Raw genomic sequence first — 24945 nt, 5'->3', positions numbered from 1 at the left:
AACACCATAACCAATAAAAACATCAGGTGCGCAAATCTTGACAATATGATAGGGGCATTACTGTCGATCGTGCAAATAATCATTACAATATATATAACAATTGGGATCACGGGGATTCCAGCGTTGCATCATCTGTGTGTCTTCGGGGGCGTACATATTTTACCCCGGTGGCTAGTGTTTCTTTTTTAAATTTTTTGTTAAGATTTTTCATATAACAGAAACACATGCCATTGCATTGTATATTTAAAATATAAACCTAGTGCTTGCATTGTAGATGCGCATAGCATGTGTACTGTATCTTTACATTCCCCCCCCCCTAAAAGAAACGTAAACAAAGGAACTATCACTCCTAATCAGAAACCAGAATTGGCATAGAAAATAGATCTCGCTTTTGGGATTTTAAAAGTATTTAGTTATGCAGCACAATATTCTTGGTGCAACAACATAAACTGTTGCATGGCTAAACACTTACAAGGTCCCAAAAGCGAGACCTATTGGCTATGCCAATGCTTGTTATATCTATCCTAAAGTGGTTCCAATCTGATTCAGTCATTCCTCCAGACAAAGCTATTTTGACTCCTAGAAAATAGATGTATCACATAGTAGCTGTAGCACTTCAAATAGCAGTGTTTCCCATCCTTTTTGGCTATTATGACCATCTTTTTCAGTATTCTGTTCAGCCATTGATTGACTTTCTCCTGGCAGACACTAAGGTAGTGGCTCAGTAGACAGATCGCCAGCTCGTTGATGTTACCACTGTGTAGTACAGGCGTTCGTTGTCATATAAATGAGGCGCAGATACACAGAGGATGCAAAGATGCTAAATGTTGTGTGCTTGGTAACACGCTCATAAAATCAGATGTCAAGTAATCCTTGCCAGAATAATTAATTCCACTGGCGAAATTGGAGGAGTTTGGCAATTTGGCGTTACTCTTGTAACAAGGAATTACTGATTAAATCGCACCACTCTGCTGGGGGACTTAAACTGCAGTGGTTTTAATTTTTAGCAGGGCTGGAAGAGGGAGCCGTCCCTCTGTTTAAAAGCGACTGCCGATAAAGTTTAATCTGCAGAGGTTTTTAAAAATAAAGGGACTGCTCCCTCCTACAGCCCTGTTTAAAAACCAGTACCTACCCCATGGTACCCTTACATACTTATGTACGGGTGCTGAGGGTTGCACTGCACAATGTGGTACCCATTCTGCCCCTTGGTGGGATTTCACAGAATTTTTTTATGTAATTCTGCTGAATGAAGCTCCGCCAATTCTGCCCATCCCCATGTGAAGGCAAAAAAAGTATTTCCACCCCATAGACTTTGAAGAAAAAGACGGGACAAAAACAAAGATTTTAGCTTGTATTCAATATAAATATAGCAAGTAAGTAGTTTAAAAGTAGACTAATAAAATTGAGGTGACTGTTTCAAATCTAAATTTATACCTACTTATTAGGAGGCTTGAGTGTGTTCTTTACATTTATATACACATCCTTTCAAATACCAGTAAACTGCAAAAAAGTTCCTTCACATTGAGAACCATCACAAAAGCACTACCACTACTGAATTCTACCCTTTGACTTGAAGTTAGTCCATGTTTCCTTTTGCTTGGCATTGGTCAAGATTTTTTGTATCCCTATTTTTGAAGGTGTTGCTGATCAGGGAACACTCTTGTGAAAAGCTTATGCAAGATTTTAAAAAAAGAATTCAAACGCCTACACAATCAAGATTAACATTCTGAGTCTCCATATAAGATCTGAGAAAGCGACAAAGATACCAATCAAAAAGATTTGCAGCTTCTGTAAAGCCCTCATCTAATAACTTGGGAGATTTCTTCTCTTTAGGACTCCTGGGTTTCACCTGTTATATTAATAGTGACAGAATCCATACAGATCCATACATAACTCTGACTAGAAGCATTTGATGGATGATTTCGTTTCAAGGGCTATAATATCAACTAGAACTTCGAGGGTTTTTGTGAGGTGAAGGATCTCCAAATCCACCCATTAAAAACAAAGATAATGGTTATGTAACACCCACCCTTATAAGAGGTCTCCAAGGGTTGGCGGGCAACTCCTTGATTGTGCACTGTCGTACGTCTTTTTAGGCATTCTAGTCAGCTATACATTGAACTAGAGGGACCACATCACTTGACAGTAACTGTCCTGAAATGCACAACAAACACCATCCTGCTGCTCAAAAAAAAAAGAAAATTAGTCTCCTTCAGTGTCCTTCCAGTACAGGTACAGGGGCAAAAAGCAGTTGTATTGGCAATTTATGGTACTTAATTGTGGGTACGCAACAAATCCAACCAGCCGCAAGTAATGGAGAACAGCTTCCTTAAAGCTTTGTTAAAACGTGTCCTGGGACGCCGCTTATCCTGTTATTTTAGGTGCTACATATATTTGCGACGTAATAGATGTTATTGCTCTTGCTCCCATGTTGTATTGGCTTGGAAAGAAACCAATGCGCTGAGATTTCATCTGGGGGCTTTAGTTAAAACATCTGAATCTACCAAGCTCCCCCAAAATGCATGCACACTTTATTTCAAAATAACTGTGACCGGTTGTGGGAAAGTAATTTCTGCTCCAATCCAACTACAATAACTTCTGATGCCAGCTCTAAAGTCAAGGTTAAAAAGATTTTTTTTTGCTTACACACTGAAATCTTGTATTGTACTTGTATAAACTTCACAAATGACAGATGCCCACCTCTCTAACAAGTATATGTGAGAAATAGAGACCTATATTAATGTAATCTTACCGGAGGCCAGTTGCACTTTCTATCCTAAATTTCGATTGGGTGTTTCCCTACCACAGTGTATAAGTCTTCGATTTCAAACACAAATTGTAGAGCCCAACTCGATTGGATTAATCTAAGAACCCTCCTGTCGACCTAACGAGGCACGGACAGAGGTATTTTAGGCGAGCAGGCCAGGCTCTGTGGGACAACAGGCACACTTCAAGTTCCTTAATATTTACCAATTTACAGACACCAAGTAGGTGGTTTAGATATGCTTGATGTATGTATTGTAAATTCCCCAGTTAAGTCCGCAGTATGGAATAGATGTGGTAGTATAATTGGTCATGACGAAAGCCGCAAGCATTTGGCAGAAACATGTTGACTCTTAGTGGAAATTGGGGTAGCTAGAGTACCAGGACTTTCTAACTTTTCCAGTTTTTAATCAGTCCAGCTGACGCCCATATTAAACCATTAGTGATACCAAGTTATTTCTTTTTCTTTTTAAAGAGTAACCCTAGTCACTCTCACTACCCTATTCCTTTTCCAACAAGGTGTTCCTGTGCATCTCACAGGTTGTAGCTGTAGGAGTAGGGTCTGGTTCCTATGGTTACCCCCACTTTTTGCTGTGATTCTCTGGTTTTTCGACTTTAGTGTGGCTGTGTGCCTGCTAATCAAGTTCACAGCCCAGCTGTTCTCTCTCTAAATTGATACCATGTACTTTAAGTACATACCAGATTGGTTACTGGGTCACCCTTGTGAGTCCCTGTATAGTGTACCCTAGGTACCCAGGGCATAGGTGCACCCTAGGCCTACCAGGGGCTGCAGCATGTATTATGCCACCCCTGGTTTGCCTTCCAAACTGACACCACAGGTCTGTTCTTACAGCCTGGGTAAGGTGGTGTAATCACCCCTTACTTAGATATATTACACCTATATCTATATACCTATATAGACACATATACACCTATAAGCCACTCCTAAGGCAGACCTTGACAATCCTGGAGGTAGAGTGCTTGATTTTATGTGAGAGGGTGCCCTAGCATGAGCTGAACCCCTCTGCAGCTTTCGGTACCATCTCCTTATAGCTGTTCTATGATATAGCCATACCATATACTCTTTAAGTGCATTATAATCCTCGCGGTTAATGGTAACTTGGGTTTGGCTTTATCAAAACATGTCGTGTTAGGTGTCAAACACTTAGCAATACTACCCCCTGCCAGTCCTGGCGGCGGTGGTAGCATTCCACCCTTCTAGAGGGAGAAGACATGTAGTTACTGGTCTACCCGGTTAAAGTTAAACAGAGCCTCAGCATCACAAAATGGATGCTCCTGCCACAGACACGAGTCTGCCCTCCTGTTGCTGGACGAAACTCCGCCAGGGTAGGCCTGGACAACAGGTTTCCTGCCCAGGGAGGCGCTGGCACCTCCCCAGACAGGCTCTTAGTGTATTGGGGCAGGGAGGGCTGCATTCAGTGAATGCTTTCCAGACACTGCCTGGGGCACACAAGGTGCTCCATGCATTTCCTAATTCAAACCGGTTGCTGGGGCGCACAACCCCAGCTCTGGCGCGAAACTGGACAAAGGGGAAGGGGTGTAACCACCCCCCACCCCAGGTCCATCCATAGAAGGGACCTTAGAGTTAGTCCAACCCCTAAACTTGCTATAAGTATTGAACCCCAGTCCCTAGGACTTTAGATTACCCTGGACGAAACTCTGCAACATATAACCTGGACCTTCGACATTCCATATCGACTGGAAGACGAAAGAAATCTCCCTTGTGGTCAAGGAGTGATCCCCTGTTGAAACAGGCACCAACAGCATCTTTGCCGGTCTGCATTTTCGAGGCTCCCGCCGGATCCCGAAGAATCTGCGACACAGGACACGGACTTCCAGACTTCTCTGACCCCGACCTTCGCTCACAGCAAAGCTGAGACCCGTCGCGGACACGCGAGACGTGGGACCGGAACTCCTGGACATCCTGCATTTTGCTACCTGCACCGACTTCCCGAGGAATCCCGAAGTTGTGCATTGGGGTCCTTGAAGCCCCAGCCCGAGCATCTTTTGCACCGAAGCTCAGAGGCCCAAACTCCACGAGTGTCCAGTAGGCCCGCTTTGTGCATTTCCGCTCGACGCGTCTTCACAGTTCCTAGTACGTTGGCTAGTGAGCCCCCAAGAGGACCAACCTTTGTTCCAACTTGCTTTCCTGGTTGCTCCAGGCTTGCTCCAACTTTCCTTCAAAGAAGTTCCACAGACCTTGCTGGTCTACACCAAAGCCAATCTCGACATCCTGTGTTGGTTGCGTTTGGCAAGGCTTTTTGGGTCCAATCCGGATACCGACACCGCAGTCAACTAGATCCTATGTGGGACCGCTCGAATCCAGCTCCTGGTCGTCGTCGACGCCTCCTGGATCTCGTGGCTGAAGAGACAAACTTCACCTTTTCACCTGAAATCACCCACATCTGGTGGCATCTTTCTATCGCCGCCCTGGTCACTGGCTAGTGGCTCAGACTCTGTCTCCTCTGCTTTCAGGTTCTTCACATCTCCAATCCACCCTTGGATCCACCCGGACACTTTTTCTCTGGTTGCCTGCAGCACTTCTTCGCAGCTCTCCATTGGAATCGACGACGAAACCTGACACGAAAATACATCTATGCACCCGGCTTCCCTGGGTGAGGTAACACGAGTGCTCCGGTGCTCCCGTGGGTATTGAGTCTCCAAGTGTCCTAGTCTAAAAGGGTTCCATCGCAGTTCACCTCCTTGTACCCTTTATCTTTAAAATTGTAACTTGTTCGTTCTCCATAGAAAGTCAATGGTAACCCGCGGCTGTGTGTAGACACTGCACGCGTCTCCCGTTGGTCTCCTACTTCCTAACCTTTGGTTGTCCTGAGTAGCCCCAGCAATTCCACAGGCCCCAGGCCTGCTTTCTATTCCTCACGTGGTTCTTATACCACTATTTTAGTATATGGAAAGCGGAAAACTGGTAACCAAGCAGGTAAAGGGCGCTCAATCTATCTCCAGGAAATTACACTGAAATATAAGTAATTGGTGCAGCTAGGTAGGAAGAGGGTGGTTACCAGACTGCCCTCAGGTCACACAAGCGTGTGAAATAACTACAAAATGGGGGATCCCACCTGCGCTCCTAAATATCTACACACATCAATCACCAAAATCAAATAGTCATAGTATAAGAACAAAATTATAATATATTAGTTGACCATATTATTTGTTTCATGATCAAATATTCACTGATCACTCGGTACAGCACACATTCCTGTGATCCTGGTGTGAGATTCCAATTATCAAACAAAGGACATGAAATTAATGTCCAAACGATAATGTCCACAAAAGAAATGGTCTTTAGTCGTAGAGTACTTCTTTTATTCTTGTATTGTTGGCATACGATGTCAATAATTCTGGTTCATAGTCAATAAATCCAATTCACAACCAACACGTGTTTCGTCTGGCTTATCAATTCAGCCAATGACTTCATCAGGGCTGTGTTAAGACATCCAAAAAATATATTTCAATAATCAAAATCTTGTATATAGAGATTACTCAAGACGTTTGAGTGAGTAAAGTAAAGAAATACAAACTCCAGTGATACTGAGGAATGGAAAGTAAAGTGTCTACGCCCCCAGGGTTACACAGTCACCAAAGTGCACACCCATTAGGTCCAAAATATAATTTGCAATATCACAAAATTCACCTTGACAAAAACTTAATCCTAACAAAGGAGGTTATCGCATCATGTTCACGTTGTATAGTGAATTCGTAATCTATGAGTAAGTTAACATAGACAAGGTATAGGTAAACAATATAGTCACAATGTCCAATCCTAGTATCAGCACCACACCATGTTCATCCCATAACCCATATTATCTTTGAAGTGGTCATCTTACTAAAAGTCTCCAAACTCACTATTAACTATCTCCACTGTCAAGTCATAAGAAGATTGTGCATTCAAGGTTTATTCGTATTCCTCAACCGAAGAGACATATATAACATATCTATGATAAGAGATTTAAAGTAATCGGTAATAAGGTTTAGTCAACAATAAAGGTTCATAAATAATAATAGTAGTATTGCCATACATCTAATTCTCACCTATTGATTTAAATAAATATTCACGACACTCAGTACAAGTAGTACTTATCTTATCTCACGTATCCACATAAGTCCTAGGCACCCTACAAGAAGATAAATTATTTTATATTTTTAAAAATAAATTGGCCGATAATTCAAAAGTGGCCATAAGTCAGCTACAATATATCTGATGAAAAGTAAACGAGTTGTCAAACTCACCCGCTATCCGTATTTAATCAAAATCTCCATCTATTTTATCATCCGATATCACGATCCAAAAGGGGAAAAAAGAGGTTATAACGTACGTTAGTACGTGTATACGGTAAAAAAGTAGGTAAAATAATCTAACGTAAAGTCCTCACTCACCCGTTCAGTATAGGGTCTCGTCTATATCGAAATCCGGCGTGCTGCGCCGTCGCCATATTGGAATGGCTTTTTATAACTAAAGAACCGTGGGCGCCATATTATAATATGCAAAATATCCTTTTTAAAGCTAAAATCCTAAGCGTACTGTTTATATAATACGATACGGACCCATAAAAGTTAATTAACCGCAATAATATATATATTAAAGAGTTTCAATTAAGAAACCTCTTGTATCGTTAACAGCCAACCGTATAATTATGCTAAACCTCAAAAGTCGCTTCTGTTGGGGTTATCGAAGAAGTATATTACTTAAAATCTAATAAGAATTTACTTGTCAATATATCTAGAGTCCTTGAGGAAGATAAACAATTTAGAAGTAAAGTATATATCTATTAAATCGCTAGTTTATATCTAGTAGCCCGAGTATCGAACCCTGATGCAAAATGTATATCACCAGGCTCTTACGCTATGCGCTACCAATGGTTCCATTATAAGAGTCATCCTATTCCAGTATCGGACAACCATTTACTTTACTAGTTCTCTGAAAGCTGCTTCATGTTGGTGTTATCAAAACGTGTATTTCTTGGGATCTAATTTATTTAAGGTTAATGGCCGATATATTTAAAGATCATGAGAATAGAAAATTATTGAGATAAAGATAAAAATTAAAAATTATTATTTATAAATCACTTAAAGCGCTAAATAGTATCAGGTGAGCCGAGTATCGAACCCTGATGTAAATGTAATTCAACAGAATCTAAGTCAAGCGCCACCGACGGATCCATTGGGTAACACATAAAGAGGCTAAATATCAACTAAATCCGATTAGAATTATGGTACCATAGTGTGATGTCGTACAGGTTCAGAACATTGTACACGTGTAAATTACCAAGAATATGTGTAATTGCATGTAAGGCATCCCAAAATAATTCCAACTAAAGACAATTAGGAGAGGAATATCACAGACAAAGTTAGTCAATAATAGTACATGGACCATAATTGTATAATCCCAAATCATGGGGTTATTACATTTTTGTCATCTAACAAATATACCTCCAATACTGATTCTCATCTTTTAAACAGGAGAATAAGAATTCAACTCAGTTTACTTACATAATGGGCTAGATAATTATTAAGTAAATAATTGTTTAGAGATATAAACACTGAAACTTTATTCAGAAATAAGAACACTGAATACAACATTCATGCTCGGTTATATACATCACATAGCTATTCATGAGATCCATTTAAATTTGATCATCAAGAATTAGTATTCTAACATTACAATGACACATACAGCTATACATATTTAGTGGCCCAGATAGTATTGCAGTTCAGAATCCAAATTCAAACCATCTTCAACGGCTCTAAGTTTCATAATCCAAAGGCATTCCCTACGACGTAGTCGTAAGGTTCTATCACCCCCTCTCTTATCTGCTTCTACTACATCAATGCCATGATATAGAAATCTATGTTTGGTCTTGTCATCGGGGTCCTAATGAAGTGTGATGCTATTGGGTACCTTGTATCCCCGTTTTTCAAGGCCCTAAAATGTTCAACCATTCTGTCTCGTAGTCTCCTAGTGGTACTGCCCACATAGATCTTATCACACGAACAGACAATCACATATATCACAAATGAAGTATCACAAGTAATAAAGGAGTTAATTTTAAAAGTTCCCATCTGATTATAATTAAACTCCTTAATCTTATGCACAGCCCATCTGCAAGAACTGCAGTTCCCACAATGAAAGAAACCCGATGGTTGGCGGGTCAGCCAATTCGATTTATTTGATATACTAAAATAACTGGGACATAGTTTATTAGATAAGGTTGTCCCTTTCTTATATGTGATATTGGGTCTTTCATTTAACATCACCCTAATATCTGCATCACTTAGTAGTAAGTGCCAGTACTTATTCAAGACCCCATATAACCAGTGGGATCCTTCTCCATACTTGGTTACAAATCTCACTAGATCTTTGGTATTTTTCACACCACTACATTTGGACTTGGTCTTAAGTGTATCCTGACGTTTCACATTCATAACTCTACTGGAAGCTGTCTTTATCACTTTATCTGAGTACCCTCGAGTCTTGAACCTTCTGTTCATATCAATCACATTGGACTCAAAATCGGCATCCTCCGAGCAATTCCTACGAGCTCTTAGCAACTCGCCATATGGGATCGAGTTAATTTGGCGTGTTGGGTGGCAACTGTCCGCTGACAGTATAGAATTGCAACTTGTAAGTTTACGGAACATCCTGCTGCACAACTTCTCATCTTTAATGAATAGTTCTATATCGAGAAAAGTTAGTCTCTCAAAACTAAACTCTGTTGTAAATTTCATGAACACATGATTGCTATTAAGATGTTCGAAGAACTCATGTAGCTCTTCTACAGTACCCCTCCATATCTTCAGACAGTCAACTAATATATTATAATTTTGTTCTTATACTATGACTATTTGATTTTGGCGATTGATGTGTGTAGATATTTAGGAGCGCAGGAAGGATCCCCCATTTTATTTTAGTATATGGTTTGTGAGGCCCCTAGGGCAAAACGTATACTGTGCAACTTATCGTATGCTAATTAAGTTCCTTGTATTGTACTTTTACCTCTGACCTCATAAAGAGTGCAGAGGGGTTGTTTAGAATAAATACATATATATTTGATATATACCTTGTGTGGTGTGCTTTCATTTGGTACTCAAGAGATTATAATTGGTAAAACAACTAGCTTAATTCGCTCTCTGAAGTCTTAGCCTGAAGACCGCTCGCCATTGCTACCCCTAGGATAGCTTTCTATAAGGTTGACTTTACAACCACCATCAATAAGGGTCGATTAGACTGGTGCAAGGTGCCCACTAGAACTAGTGGACATCATATACCAGGCTAACTTCTGACAGTAGCACACCCCGTTCACAAGGGATCAGGAAGAAACTCCAAGGTGAAGCATGCTTTCAAGGGGTATCCTTGGTGGGTCAGAGTTCTTTAAAGGAAATGGATCCTCTCTTCCTTAGGCTGATGGGAGGGTTCTTAGATTGAGCCAATCGAGCTGAGCTCAGATTGATCCAATCGAGCTGAGCTCTATATTTCTGTGTAAGAAGAGGGTTAGCCCATGCTCTACTGCACCTGTCCACTCACCTTCATTTGTTTATGGATACTTTTTCAACCAACCAACCCTCTAGAGTTATGTGATTGTGAGATTTGAGGTAGGAGGAGGGGGGGTTCATTCATACAATTTTGCACAAAAACTAAAAAATCTGCACCGTTTGTGCCTCCATTTAAACTATTTTTAACCTCATCATGTGATAGAATAGGGACCCCCTTGATTTAGATGTCAAGTTACCTATGGGCCTCCTAAATTATGATGCAAAGACCAATCCAGTCCTCAGACTGGGACTCTTGACTACATGGTTGGCCTAGTTATGTTCTATATTGTTATATTGCATTTTCACGTTAAATTGTAAGCTTCTGTTAAGGAATAGGCGACGAGTTCCTAGATTACTGGATAAAGTACGTTGGGAGCTAGATGCTTTTAGGGGTATTTTAAAGCAATAGTTATTGAAATGCACTTTGCATTCTCCTTCCTCTTTTCGGTTTCTTTCGGTTTCTTTCTTTAGTATACATCTTTTTTTAATTGATGGTATTTGTTTTTATGATTACAATTCTTATGGCTTGTGCTGAAAACAAATAAAGTGAATTAATTAGAAGGATTATTGAGGTTCAAGTTTAATATGCACATGTGCTGTATGTACAGTGTTGCACCATTATTTCGTGGATCTTTCTTTCCAAAGCAATATCGGATTTTAACGTTATGGAAATCATGTATTTTGTCCTTGTGCTTCCAGAATCTTTCCAAGTCGAAAGATCACGAAGTGCCCCAAAAAAATTTAGTCTTAAAATCTAGCCAATAGGTCTCACATTTGGGAACTTCAACAGAAATACTTTATCTGCAGTCCAGGACAAGTGTAGTTTTATTGTGTGTAGGGAAATTAAATGCTTTGTTGAAAAGCACACCCTATTTAGCAACTTTTGAGAATGGACCCTGGTTTCCGAGCTCGTACAGTTAGAAGCTTTGTCCTTAAAAGCACATTCACTTCCCATTAATACAAATTGTGTGCTGCCTGTTAGGCAGGCTAAACAACAGAATAATGTTGTCTTAAGCTGATGCCTAATAAAAGCCCCGGCAGTTGTAAGGTTACAAATTAAGCATTGGGATTGCGACTGGAACCAGAATTGTTTTTCCTTTAAAGCACATCCCCTACATATTTACATTGGTTGTGCGCCGTGTTTAATAGTGAAACCAATATTGAATGTAGAGATTGCTGTGCTCTATATTATGTAGTGGTGTTTTAAACATAGGGAAAGTGCAGTGCTCCCGACTGGAAGAGCGGTGCCTCCTTTTTACGTCTCGCACTAGCGATACAGCGCGAAGCGCTGTCTAGCTGCGAGACCTATAGTCAGCGGCTATGCTTTCAAGGAGACAGGAGATGGGCACGCGCAGGCTGCAGCTCGGATCGGTGAACACGCGCATTCACCACTACAGGCACGCGCTGTGCCCATCTCCTGTCTCCCTTGCAAGCCTCCAGCACAATGGCATTTTCCTCGCGCCACTATGAGTGCCTCCCCGCCTGCGACCAAGCCAGTCCCCCCCGCCTCCGACCAAGCCAGCCCCCACCTCTGACCAAGACAGCCCCCCCACCGCCCATGTAATGTAGCATCCCTGCTTATCTTGTAGCATTTCTTCATTTCTTATCATAAAGATGAATTGAGGGCTTTTCACATTCGTTCGCACACTGCCCTTCTCCACCTCCCTTCCCGCCAGGTATCTTTCCTTCCTCTCTTGAAAATAAAAGGGTTTTTAAGCAGTGGCTAAAAATCCTTCGACGGCTCAGCTTTTCATCTTTTCTGCCGAGTTTAAAGGTTTGCGCTTTTGAGTTGGTTAGACTTCGTTTTCCATCTCAAACTTTTATTCTCCTCTCAATTTAATCTGAGGGACATTTTTAAATGAGTTCGGATCCCATTGCCCTCCGCCTTTCACCTTGATAAAATTTGTGCCTTTGCACTGTGAATGGTAGCCACTATTTACCAACGCACACATGGAATGCCAGCGTAGCCTGTGGCAATGACGGCTCTGCTCCTAGAAGCAACGAGGAGAGGGGTGCACTGACACCGGAACCGAAGGGGGCTCTACTTCCGGTGCGTCTACGTAAGAGGATGTTGAAAATAATGAGTTCGGAAAAGAGACGCTGTTTAAACAATATCTCCTTTCATATTTCGGCGACGGCACGGCTCATTTTACAAGCTCAAAAAAGGCAGTGATGTATTATGTGTGTATGTATATATAGATGTTTGATTGCACGGCACGTGCACTTGAATACACACTTTTTGGTGCTACATCTGTTGTGAAGTCGTTTTGTTAGCACTATACCTGCTGCAAACTCGTTTTATCCTTCGAATGAAAGGCTGGCATTAGCACGCAGACTTTTTGAGGTGCAGGAAAGAGATGAATACGTTGTTACCACTCACTAACAAGCATTTACAATGCAATAGGTCACGCATTATTAAAGTTTGAGCTATTGGCATTTGTAAATGACAATGCCTTTTATTCATTTGCATCGGTGCGTAAACAAGCACTTTGTACTTATAGTCCATGCTTATGAGAAGCAAGGCTGGCAGTCTCTTTTACTGCCAACTTTGCTCATCGTAAGCAAGGAATATTTGTTCAAAGTGCGTGTTTATGCACCGATTGCAGGTTTTAAAAACAATGAATAAAAAACATTGTCATTTACAATGCCAATAGCTCCAACTTTAATAATGCGAGACCTATTGCATTGTAAATGCTTGTTTCTTGAGCCGCAGCCAGGTGAGGTGAGGTATCCTCCTCATGCATTTCGGAAACCGTCAGCTGTATGGGATTTGCAGAGGAAGGACTGTACATTCCTGATTGCAGGTGATTCGGTTGTAACTGTTCCAACCGTTTCTAGTGTACTTGTATTGACAAATATCCTTTTATATTCTTTGTATATAATTTTTTGCAAATTTGCAGTAGCAACAGAGTAGTGGTCCTGAAGAAGGCATTTGATAAAAAGATTTCCATATGTGCTGAAACACGTTGACCCCTTTTTTAGAAACAGACATTTATTTGCAACAAACTGTCGTTTGCACTGTATTTATTTTGATCTGTGAGAGACATTAATAAAGGCAGGTTTTCTCATAGGTCAATTTTAAATTCACACATCACCTCATCATTGTGCACTGCATTCTTTACCCACATAACTCTATCGCCCTCATCTGGTAGTTTAGACAGGAGCTCAGTTTCTCTTTGGCTACTCCCATAAAACATCCTCGGGCTCCCCCATCCTTCTGATGAGGTTGTAGCCCTTAGTGTCACCAGAGTGACATCAATGAGGAGACCCAGATGATGAAGCATGTCACCTAATGGTGAGTGATGGGAATCCGTTCACCTAAATAGGACTTTACATTGTAGTAGTCTTCATTAAGGAAGTTGGCGCACACATAAATATTTGTTTGCTCTAGAGTTCATAGCGTTTAGAGATTTGCTTCCTGACCCTTGGATATTCGTGTCTAATCAGCCCCCTGAGTCCCAGACAAAGTAGGGGTATTTGAGAAGGGGGAGGGTAAGGCTCAAGCAGCTAGACTCTGATTACTTTAATCCACTATGTCCACTGTCCATTGCATTCGCACAAGGTAAGCCCTGGTCGTGTTGCCCAAAGGCTTTCAGTCTCTTTTTGCCCTTCCTTTCAGAGCAGCCATTAACTACACTCAAGGTCTCTTGCCAAGTCTGTTCTGTCTTCTTCCTTAGGACAGGTGTGGGACTCTTATCTTCTTTCTGACCAAGAGCCTAACTGCCTCACCGTCTCAGTACTTCAAGCCCATCCTCCTGACTTCGCAACATTGGCTCCTCAGGTCATCCTATCCATGGTGTTCTGTGAGGCTATCTGGAGCAGATGTGTGGCCGCCTCAGATAGGGAAGCCTATCCACCTCTTATCTCCCATCTGCCTCTGCCATTGTTGCTAGCAAGATCCCGGGCACGCTGGTGCCCACCTTCATCTCGGCTGGCTGCACTCTGCTCGTGATCTGGCGTAGCGGTTGCAGAGGACGATCGTGTCTCTGGCGATCTACTGGTGCTGCATTCTTTATACAGGTCAGAACAGCAACAAAATTGCTTGTTGCTGCAACTGACCGCTTCTCTGGTTGGTAGGATGTTACAAGCTGAGTGGGTGTGGGACGGATCTCTTCTACTGAGCTTCCACCATGTTGACCCAGATAAAAATTCTTACTACCTTCTTAAATTATTTAAAAGTAATAACATTGATAACATGTCAACGTCAGATGTCACTTAATCAGTGTTTTTTCCTGATTTAAATAGAAATGTTCTCTTTGTAAAGGCACTCTGAGACCACGCACATCGGTCGAGATATTCGTGCTTCGCTACATTGAAAATTTCCCTGATGGAATTCTATAGAACTGACCAAGCTCGCAGAATGTACCAGCCCAAGCAGGCATACCTCTGGGTACTGGGATAGAGTTGGGCCTTGTATCAGCACATTTAATAGTATTGCATTCCTTTCAATTACATGCATAGCTCTTGAGCGTCGAGACCTCTGCATCAGTGGCATAATTTGAACTTGTAAGCTGGTATTATCAAAAAATCGTGATGGGATCAAGCATACATTACATGCATAGAGGTAGAGCAGGGGCTGGTCCACAGTACCTTCAGGACTTTGTCAAACCATATCAACCTTTAGGACTCTTTGCTCTAGTGGGCCGTCCCTGTGTGTGATCCCCATAGTTAAAACAGTCGCGTATGGGAAGGCGTTCCTTTGTCTATCAGGGCCCTAAGTTATTGAACCTCCTTACCGGAAAAGCTAAAACAATACCCCGCACTATCGATTTTCAGAAGGCAGCTGAAAATATGGCTGTTCTGAGCTGCTGGTTCTGCTGGTTTCCTGCCTGACTTTTAGCGCCGGGAAACACCTTGGTGTAGCTGTGTGCTTTAAACACTTTTAAATTAAATAATATTCACCCATGCACTAAGGGCCATCAAATGTAATAGAACAATGGATCCTAAGAATGCCACTAAGGGAGTTAATAATTAGATGTTGTCTTTGACTGGCTCACACGTTTCTTTCCTTTTTAGGTTGAGCCTAGCACAGCCCGCATGTGCTGCTCTAGGAGATGGTCTCTTGGAATCGGTCTGCACTTTTCTGAAACGCATGCGTGTGGCTTTTTTTTGTTGTTGCAGTAATTGTATTGGCCTTTGCCTTTGTCTTTCAGAAAAGAAAGCATGCAATTGGCCAAGAACTGGTACAAGTCCCACCCTTTTCTTAAAATGTTGACTCCCACGGCATCCACCTTGCGGGAGCGAGCAGCGGCGCGCAGGGGCCATCTGTTTATAATTAGCGTGGCTGCACTCGTTTACATTTACCTGTCTCACGGTCGCTTTCACTTTTGTGCTGTGCTTGTTTCTTTCAGTCGCTCCACTTTGAGCTCTGTTGCGGTATGTTATTTATCTTTGCGTATTGTACAAACCTTTACCAAGCCTCAGCAATGCTTTTCTTTAAAGCTGAGTTGTAAAGGAGGTATGTTACATGGTTGCGGTGGCACATCATTCGGCTGCCACTTTTAATATGCTCAAGAGTGAATTTGGACGACGAAAGACAAAATAAAATACAAGCCAGCACAGTCCAAAGTCCTGTTTACACCCATCCATGTAATATCATCCGGACATCTTTGCCTGCTGTGTGTGCATTCTTTGTGCCGGCTCCGCAGCAGCCCTTTCTCGTTTTGCAGAAGAATAACAAATATTTTGCAATTGACCATTCGCTGTTAAAATCAGACGAGTTCTGCGTAGACTACTAAGCACCGTGTGTTGCGGACTGCAATTACTCGGCGCCAGGTATGCGATTCCTCAGGTGCGCCTACAGTGACTGCTAAATCATTGTGCGTGTAATGCGATTCTCCACATGAGTAGAAATGTGGGGCATCCTTGATTAAAATGTTTTCAGCAATCATGTATTCACAGGCCCTGAAAGGGATCCTGATTGATGAAAAGTTGAGTGATTGTCAAGATCAAGTTCGTACTTCAGAATGTTATTTTCAGTGTCTTTTGCCTCTGCTGATTATTACTAATTCTTGTAAATTCTAGAATACTCTATCGAAGCATACTCCAGTTTTTCTCTCTCTCTCTCTCTTTCAATGGCATGTCCCCTTTCTCTTTCTCCCTCATTCAGAAAGCAATTTCAAAATCTGGTGGGCCATCTCCACCTTTCATCTTTCTCAGGTTAATACATTGTGTACTGTTAAACAGGGTATTAATCACTCTTGTTTTTATATTTATTTGAATGGTGCAGCATGTGCAATGATACTGGGCCAAAAAGTTGTCAGAACTCATCTAAACACCTAATATTGCTATATTTTACTACTAAACGGGCAGTCAAATTGCAGTTACCTTGCAGTTGAAAGAGGCTTTATTTAGATGGTGCGCTACAAAAGGGGGTGGTAATCGACGGAGCATCTGAACCAATCAAACACTCACACCCAGTCAAAAGATCTGGGTTTAATCCATCACCGTTCTTTAGCACACTCTGCCACCCCAGTTCAGACATGGCTAAATGCAAATCAGTCTGACCCTGTGCCTCATGGGAACAGTCCAGCCCGAACTGCCAAGCCATGCCTTCCCTGGACCGGAAACAAGCTTCCGAGGACCGGTTTCTGGCATTACAGCCGTCTTCAGCCCGGCTTGCTTGAACCCAGTGGCAAAGTGAGCAAGGGACTGATGTCTGAGCATACCCTGCCACACTTATGGCGGCCAAAAGCGTTACAAAAGGGGGTGGTGATGGACGGACCATCTGAACCAATCAAACACTCCCACCCAGTCAAAAGATCTGGGTTTAATCCATCACCGTTCTTTAGCCCATCACCGTTCTTTAGCCCACTCTTCCATCCCAGTTCAGACATGGCTATATGCAAATCAGTCTGACCCTGTGCCATCACCACCCCCTTTTGTACCGCTTTTGGCCGCCATAAGTGTGGCAGGGTATGCTCAGACGTGAGTCCCTTACTCACTTTGCCACTGGATTCAAGCAAGCCGGGCTGAAGACGGCTGTAATGCCAGAAACCGGTCCTCGGAAGCTTGTTTCCGGTCCAGGGAAGGCATGGCTTGGCAATTCGGGCTGGACTGTTCCCATGAGGCACAGGGTCAGACTGATTTGCATATAGCCATGTCTGAACTGGGGTGGCAGATTGGGCTAAAGAACGGTGATGGATTAAACCCAGATCTTTTGACTGGGTGTGAGTGTTTGATTGGTTCAGATGCTCCGTCCATCACCACCCCCTTTTGTACCGTTATTTAGATGGTGCAGCAGGTGTAGTGACACTGGGGCCCAAAGCTGTAGGAGCCCCTCTAACCACCAACTATTGCAATATTTTACTACTAAACAGGCAGTCACAGGTGCTCTACAACATAGCTTAAACACATTAACAAAGCCAATAGCTCTGGCAAAACACTTAGAAGGTCCCAAAGGCGAGACCTATTGACTATGCCATTGCTTGTTTTCTTTTACTCTATCCCCTAGCTTTTCTGTAACTTTGTTGGGATGATCTATGTCTTCATGTAGGTAGAAATGCTATCAACGTTCGGCACATGAACTTTGTACACACACTTCTCAGGGTTGTAACTGACTTTTTATTAGGAGGATGACCTTATAGAGGGCTTAACTTGAGTCATGTTCTTTTATTTTTTTCCTTTTCAAGGTTTGTACTTTGCAATAGAATTGTGTGAATCACAGGAGCAACGAGCACACTTTTTTCACTCTGGACAGTTCGAATTATACTACTTTTTTGTAAAATTTTGAGGAGCCTTCGTTCTGTTACATGGGCTTCCCTACTGCAACACCTGTTCTTGCCCATGATTTTCCATAGATTTACAGTCATTGAGTAAATTATGTTTTTCAAACACATTGCTGTATAAAATAAAAAACGACGGTAAACTCTTATGAAGAAGGGATAAAATGTATTTTGCTCTCAACAAATGGCAGGCCGGTACACTGTTATAAACTTCAGAGATATTTTTAGCAAAGTTCCTGACCCCAGTGTCAGACAAGTTTATTTAATGTCTTTATATTTTTGTTTAGGTGTATGCACACAGCTACCGAAGGCTCAAAATCTGTTATGAGAAAGTAATTGGCCTCTTAATGCATGATATAATTGTTTTGAAGCTTTTATAAAAGGAATTATTTGGAACCTTGTCACACCAATGCAAAGCGTGTCAAGAATGAGGAGGCCATTTTGTATCCCATGTCCTTGCAAATCTCTTACTTTCTAAACTACATGCATTTGTAAGTCACTTTCAGAAAAAAGATTTTGCGTGTTGATATTTTAGTACGTTGGAAGTGATAACCTCGTTTTGTGCCAAAATATCTTCTCTTTAAACTGTAATTAGTTTTTGAATGAAAAGAAAAATACATATTTATGATTGCAAAATTGTGTATGTTTAGTGTTTTAAAATTTGGATAGTCCATAGATAGTTTGTAACGGTGTATGAAAACATTACAATAAATTTAGCCAGCGGACCAATGTAAAATTTAAGAAAATTAACAAATGTTATTAAATCGTATTCTGACATGGTTGTAGAGCTTAGATTAATTTAATTACGCAAAACATAACCCCCATACTCCTTATCTGGTTATTTTTCATTATTGGAGAATGAAAGGATAAATGTGCACGTGGATGGATGTTTATAATCCCATTTGTATTGTATTTCTCAAGCATGAAGCTAAAAAGAAGCTTATCCCTGTCAAGCATCAAGTTGGTGACGTTGTTTGGGCAAAGGTCTTACGGCGCCCCTGGTGGGGCTGCAGAGTGTGTTTCAATCCACAGATGAACAGCCACTCAACAATGAAAGGTATGTTGATGATAAATGATATGGCTGCTTTACTGTTTAATGCTGGAGCCTCTCGTTGTTTGCATACCTCTTGAAACCTTGCCATGTTACTCTAGATTCAATTACAGCATGCACGGGTTTATTTAGCTTAAAAAACCTCATAGTTTAAAAAAAAATGTTTATATTCATGCTATTTCTGCTTAATACTGCAGGTCTTTCCAATTGTATTATGTAAAGTTTTTAAAGCTTCAGTAGTATACGGAGATACATGCACATTCCATTCCTTCACTGTTGCATTACTATAGGGTTTTTTATGGTTTTTTTGGTGTCCGGATTTAAAATTCACTTTTGAACGTTTGATTACATCAATGAGTCTAGGACCTGTTAAGTAATGCTTACAATAACATTCACGACCTGTTACTGTTGCTACCTTTTGATCTTTAACAAATTCATATGTTATACATTGCCGAATTAAAGAGGTATCTAATTTGAGTGCTGTACTGATTCTTTTAGTAGTTACTGTTTTTGGTAGTGCGGCTAGCAAGTGGTTGTTGGTAACGTTCAGTAATTTCAGAAATCAAAAAAAGCATAATGAGCTTTGTGCTTTAGAAATGTATTGCAGTTGTAAAACTTCCAGAATGGCTACAATTCGGACTGTTGTTGAACACAAATATGTGATGTTGCTAGTCTCCAACGTTTTCATTAGTTGTCTTTTTACTGGAGTTTATAGTATGCGGAGTAAGCCAACAAGCGCTATGCTAATTCGTTTCTTCTCCTGAAGTAACGGCACGCCATTTATGTGATGAGCCTTTTGGGCTAGATCCACTTGTACATAATAAGTTGTAATTGGAAGCTTTAATTCTGTGAACCTCTTCTCAGATTTTCAAGAACGTGTTGCTTTTTAAAGTTTTTAAGGGCATTTTACTCCTATTTCCATTTTGTGCAGCCGAATGAAAACAAGTCAGTAATTTTTATTAGATTTTCTACTTCGTTAATGATGATTGATTATAGGCAATGTTCACAATCTGATTTGAACATTAGTCAACCAACATAATGCATCCTATTTTGTAAATTGCTGCAACATCTACACAGAACTGTATGAATATCTGGCTAACGTGATTGCATGGTGGATAATGTTTTTTCATTTTTTGGATAATATATATGTTGTACTGATTGTTCATTCCCATGAATGACACTGGAAAATATTGTATTATAAGCATACGTGAAAGCAAATAATATCTAAAAGTATTTATTTGATTTTGTTATCTCAATTATGAGAGCCTCATGTTTGTAAAGTATGCAGAGTCAAAAATATTTAATACAATAAAGAAGGGATTGAAAGGAAAAGTGGCTTGTTTGGGATGACCAGAGATAGCTGGCTGCACAAGACCAAGATAGGATGCGATTGGTCAGCTGGTTCCCTCGGGTCTACCATCCGGTTTTCTGGCAGGAACAGCAACTGTCCTAATCATCGTTAGCTCAGTTTGGGCTGTAACAGTGGGATGCTTGCAGGCTCGGACCAGGGCTACTACTGCATGATCACCATAGGATTGATTCAAGGATGTAACTGCAGGGATCATGGGGGGCCTGGTCTGGCTCTGAAACTGCATGATCATACGAGACTATTTTAGGGCTGCAGATGCATGATTGGTGTAATTCCATTCACAGCTTGAATTGCCTTTTTATCGGAGGCCCGAATCAGCACGGCAACTGCTGTTATTATGGTAGACCCGAATAGGGGCACTAACTACCGCGATAAGTTGTGTACCTGGTCGAGGTCTCATTTACACCTGGTCCAGTATGGACCACAACTGCCCTGATCACCTGTAGTCCGATCTGGGCTGGGACAGTCTTAAGCACATGTAGGGTTACCTTACCACATTCATTGGAGGCCACCATAGCTGTATTTGCACCTGTGCCAACTCTATGGACTTAAAGACTGAGCTGGGCAGGCGTGCCAAGAGGCATGGCCTGCACCTGGCTTTCTGTTATGGCCCAGAAATGTTGTTATTCAGTGTGACCCCCACAGTAGATGTGGAGACGTGCCGACTGAACCTACAAGAGACTGCAAAGAACGTGAACATGCTATCCCAGTATCACAACTGAGTGAGATTGATCAATGACTGCACAGTTGACTATGATTAAGAAGAGGCTGTATCAGTGCTTGGTTTATGCCATGTACTGATTTACCAGCAATTTAGGGGGCAGGGTGGTGGGAGGGAAGGTCCAGTTTATGGAGGACTCTGAGAAAATGTAGTTCTCAAACGCCGAATTGCATCCATGAAGCCTATAGTGCAAAATGCATTGGATTGTGTAGTATGTTGTAGAACGGTGAAATTAATTTATTTGTAAAGTTGAACACTCCACTCATTATTGGAATTATTGCGTCTCCTTGTTGAATGCTGGGCTTGATCACCGCACACACTATATCCCTTAGAAGCCTGTAACTGCTTGCCCTCACTACCCAAAGAGCCATGTGTAGTAGCGGTTGTTGTTGGGCTATTTTGTTTGCACAGCCATGTTACTACAGCCACAGGACACCAGTGGCATGTTTAGGCCCTGGTGGACTCTGTCTGCCTTGTGGTCCCCCGATGAATACTAACAGAATGCATTTGCCAAAAGCATTAAAGCTAGGTTTCTTGGTCTTGCAGTCTGCTAGTGAACTTAACATTGGATGCCCTGAATTGTAGAAAAGTGGTTGAAGAGCCACTAAAGTACCACCGCCTGATATATAAAAGACAAGCATTGGCATAGCCAATCGGTCTCGCCTTTGGGACCTTATAAGTGTTTAGCCATGCAACAGTTGATGTTGTTGCACAAAGGATATTGTGCTGCATAACTAAATACTTATAAAGCCCCAAAGGCGAGACCTATTGGTTATGCCAATGCTGGTTTTAAAGAGGCCTCGAAACGGGTCTCTAGCGGGCCCTGTTTTGTGCCCTGGCACAGGCGGGCCTTTTTTTTCCAGACTGCAGTGACTGCAGTGACTGCATGCACATCGATGTGCGCGTGCTCACACTGTTCACTTCTCACTAGTGGAGAAGTTACAGCATGACGACATGCCAGGGGAGCGTTGTAGGGGAAAGGAAATCCTTTAAAGAATCATTTTCTCTCTGGATTTCCCTTCTCATTTTGAAACTCATGATCAGCAACATTGTCGTGGTGTCACCAGGGCTTGAATTTTAAGCTTTTTCAATGTTATGTACAAGCCAAAGTTACTGCTTATTTATCTTATGCAACTATCAACCATTGACAAAGCCAATAGTGGTGACTGTTGTAGGTACAATGTTACTTTTATCATATATCTGGATGCAATGACAGAAACAGCAAAATACAAGTCGGGTGGCACACTGTGCTAAGCGCAGATTTTTTAGTTTACGTGTTTTTAAGTATGCCCCTAATTACGGTGATTTATTGACGTGGTTGGGCGTATAGGGATTCTGGCGCCTTAAGGTAAAATTCGCACTAAATAAGTGTTGGTTCAGGAATTAACTTAACGGTGCTCTAAGGTGTGGAGAACCACTTAACTCCACGAGGCAAGAGAACATCTCTCAAAATACAAATTCTACTCCCAAGCACACGTTTTTAGTAAAACAGGGTTTCCCTATTAATAATACATGTATTCCGGGAGCTCACATACCGTACACGGGACAGGTTGAAAGCTCGGAAGTCTTAGCAGCACTCTGCATGGCGACCCAAGAACAATGAGAGTATTGGTGGTCTAATTGGACTGAATTTTCAAAGAAATTTGCACACATCTAGCGACTACTGCAACCATCAGAACCCCTGTGTGGGTCGGAAGTATCACCGCACTTACAAAATATATTTCTGGACATAATAGCCTTGAGAAAGTCGCAGGATCACACCCTGTTGCGACGAAACGCGTTGGCTGTTGCTGAAAAAATCTGAATAAAGCGTAAAAAAAAGAAAATCAATAAGAAATACTGTCTAAAGTGTCAACGAATTAATATATACATGTATTATTAATAGGGAAACCGTTTTTACTAAAAACGTGTGCTTGGGAGTAGAATCCCTAATTACGGTGGCCACTTAAAGCCCTGGTTTGAAGGAATATTGGAGAAAGTTTCAAGAAATTGTTGAAAGGCGAGGTCAGAGTGGCGAAATAGAGAAGAGATGGCATGGCCGTACGAGAGCTATGGAGGATGCGGGCGGGGGCCGAGGGGTGTACTAATTAATCTCCGCGGGGACATCAATTTAAGTTCAAGGGAGGAGGTCAGGCTGTGTGGCCATAAGGACTCACTTTCGGGCAGAGAGCTAGCTATAAAGTAACAGAATGCCCCGGAGGGGAAGGGTTACGGCACGTCTCCGAGCTATTATGACCCATCCCGGAGGGAAAAGGGATGGCACTGGGTCATAAACCCCCTGGCTTTGATCAAGAGAGAACGGATAGGGAGTGCATGCGCGTGTTGGTGTGTAAGTGGGAGGGGGTGGGGCGAGCTGGCAGCCAGAGGACGTTCAATCAATCAGAGTACTTGTAAAGCGCGCTACTTACCCGTGAGGGTCCCAAGGCCCTGAGGGGAGGTGGGGGGTGCTGCTACTGCTCAAAGAGCCAGGTCTTGAGGAGTCTTCTGAAGGCGAGTAGGTCTTGGGTCTGCCGTATGTGGGTAGGGAGGCTGTTCCAGGTCTTGGCGGCGAGGTAGGAGAAGAATTTGCCGCCGGAGGTCGTTCGTTGGATGCGGGGGACAACGGCAAGGGCGAGGCTGGCGGAGCGGAGCTGGCGGGTGGGGGTGTGGAAGCTGAGTCTGCTGTTCAGGTAGGCTGGTCCGGCGTTGTGGAGTGCTTTGTGTTCTCTTGTCAACGGGGAGCCAGTGTAGGTCTCTCAGGTGGGGGGTTATGTGGCTGCGGCTGGGGACGTTGACGATCAGTCGGGCGGAGGCGTTTTGGATGCGTTTTAGTCGTCGTAGGTGTTTGGCTGGGATTCCTGGGTAGAGTGCGCTGCCGTAGTCCAGTCTGCTGCTGACGAGGGGCTGTGTCACCGTTCTTCTTGTTTCGGTCGGGATCCACTTGTAGATCCTGCGGAGCATGCGGAGGGTGTTGTAGCATGAGGAGGAGACGGTGTTGACCTGCTTAGACATGGAGAGGGAGGAGTTGAGGATGAATCCTAGATTGCGTGCATGGTCGGTGGGTGTTGGTGCTGTTCCCAGTGTGGTCGGCCACCAGGAGTTGTCCCAGGCTGAGGGGGTGGGTCCGAGGATGAGGACCTCCGTCTTGTCCGAGTTCAGCTTCAGACGGCTGCTCCTCATCCAATCGGCGACGGCCTTCATTCCCTCGTGGAGGTTGGTTTTGGCGGTGTGTGGGTCCTTGGTGAGGGAGAGGATGAGCTGGGTGTCGTCAGCGTAGGAGATGATGTTTAGGTCGTGATGGCGGGCCACTTCTCCGAGGGGGGCCATGTAGACGTTAAACAGCGTTGGGCTGAGGGATGAGCCCTGGGGGACGCTGCAGATGATGTCGGTGGCTTCGGATCGTAAAGGTGGGAGGCGGACGCTCTGGGTTCTGCCGGAGAGGAAGGAGGTGGTCCAGTCAAGAGCCTTCTCTTGGATTCTGACTTCTAGGAGGCGTGTCTTTAAAGTGTGATGGCAGACCGTGTGGAAGGCGGCTGACAGGTCCAGGAGGATGAGGGCTGATGTTTCGCTGTTGTCTAGTTGGCGCCTGATGTCGTCTGTGGCGGCGATGAGTGCTGTCTCGGTGCTGTGATTTCGTCTGAATCCGGACTGGGACGGGTCGAAGATGTTGTTGTCTTCGAGGTGGCGGGACAGTTGCACGTTAACGATTTTCTCGATGACCTTTGCCGGGAACGGGAGCAGGGAGATGGGCCGGAAGTTTTTGAGGTCC

General features: G+C 42.7%; 1 protein-coding gene across 7 annotated transcripts in view; it reads left to right on the top strand.

Moving 5' to 3' along the window:
- NSD1 (nuclear receptor binding SET domain protein 1) overlaps window positions 1-24945 on the top strand; it is a 1209044-nt gene that overhangs the window by 237485 nt on the left and 946614 nt on the right. For all 7 annotated transcript variants that reach the window (XM_078652779.1, XM_078652777.1, XM_078652781.1 and 4 more), the window contains one exon: window positions 18978-19113. In XM_078652779.1, the coding sequence (XP_078508905.1) occupies window positions 18978-19113 (136 nt within the window). The remainder of the gene's footprint in view (window positions 1-18977; window positions 19114-24945) is intronic.

Source organism: Lissotriton helveticus, chromosome 7, assembly GCF_964261635.1.
Source record: "Lissotriton helveticus chromosome 7, aLisHel1.1, whole genome shotgun sequence".
NCBI classification, from domain to species: Eukaryota; Metazoa; Chordata; class Amphibia; order Caudata; family Salamandridae; genus Lissotriton; species Lissotriton helveticus.
This window is presented reverse-complemented; position numbering and strand designations above follow the sequence as displayed.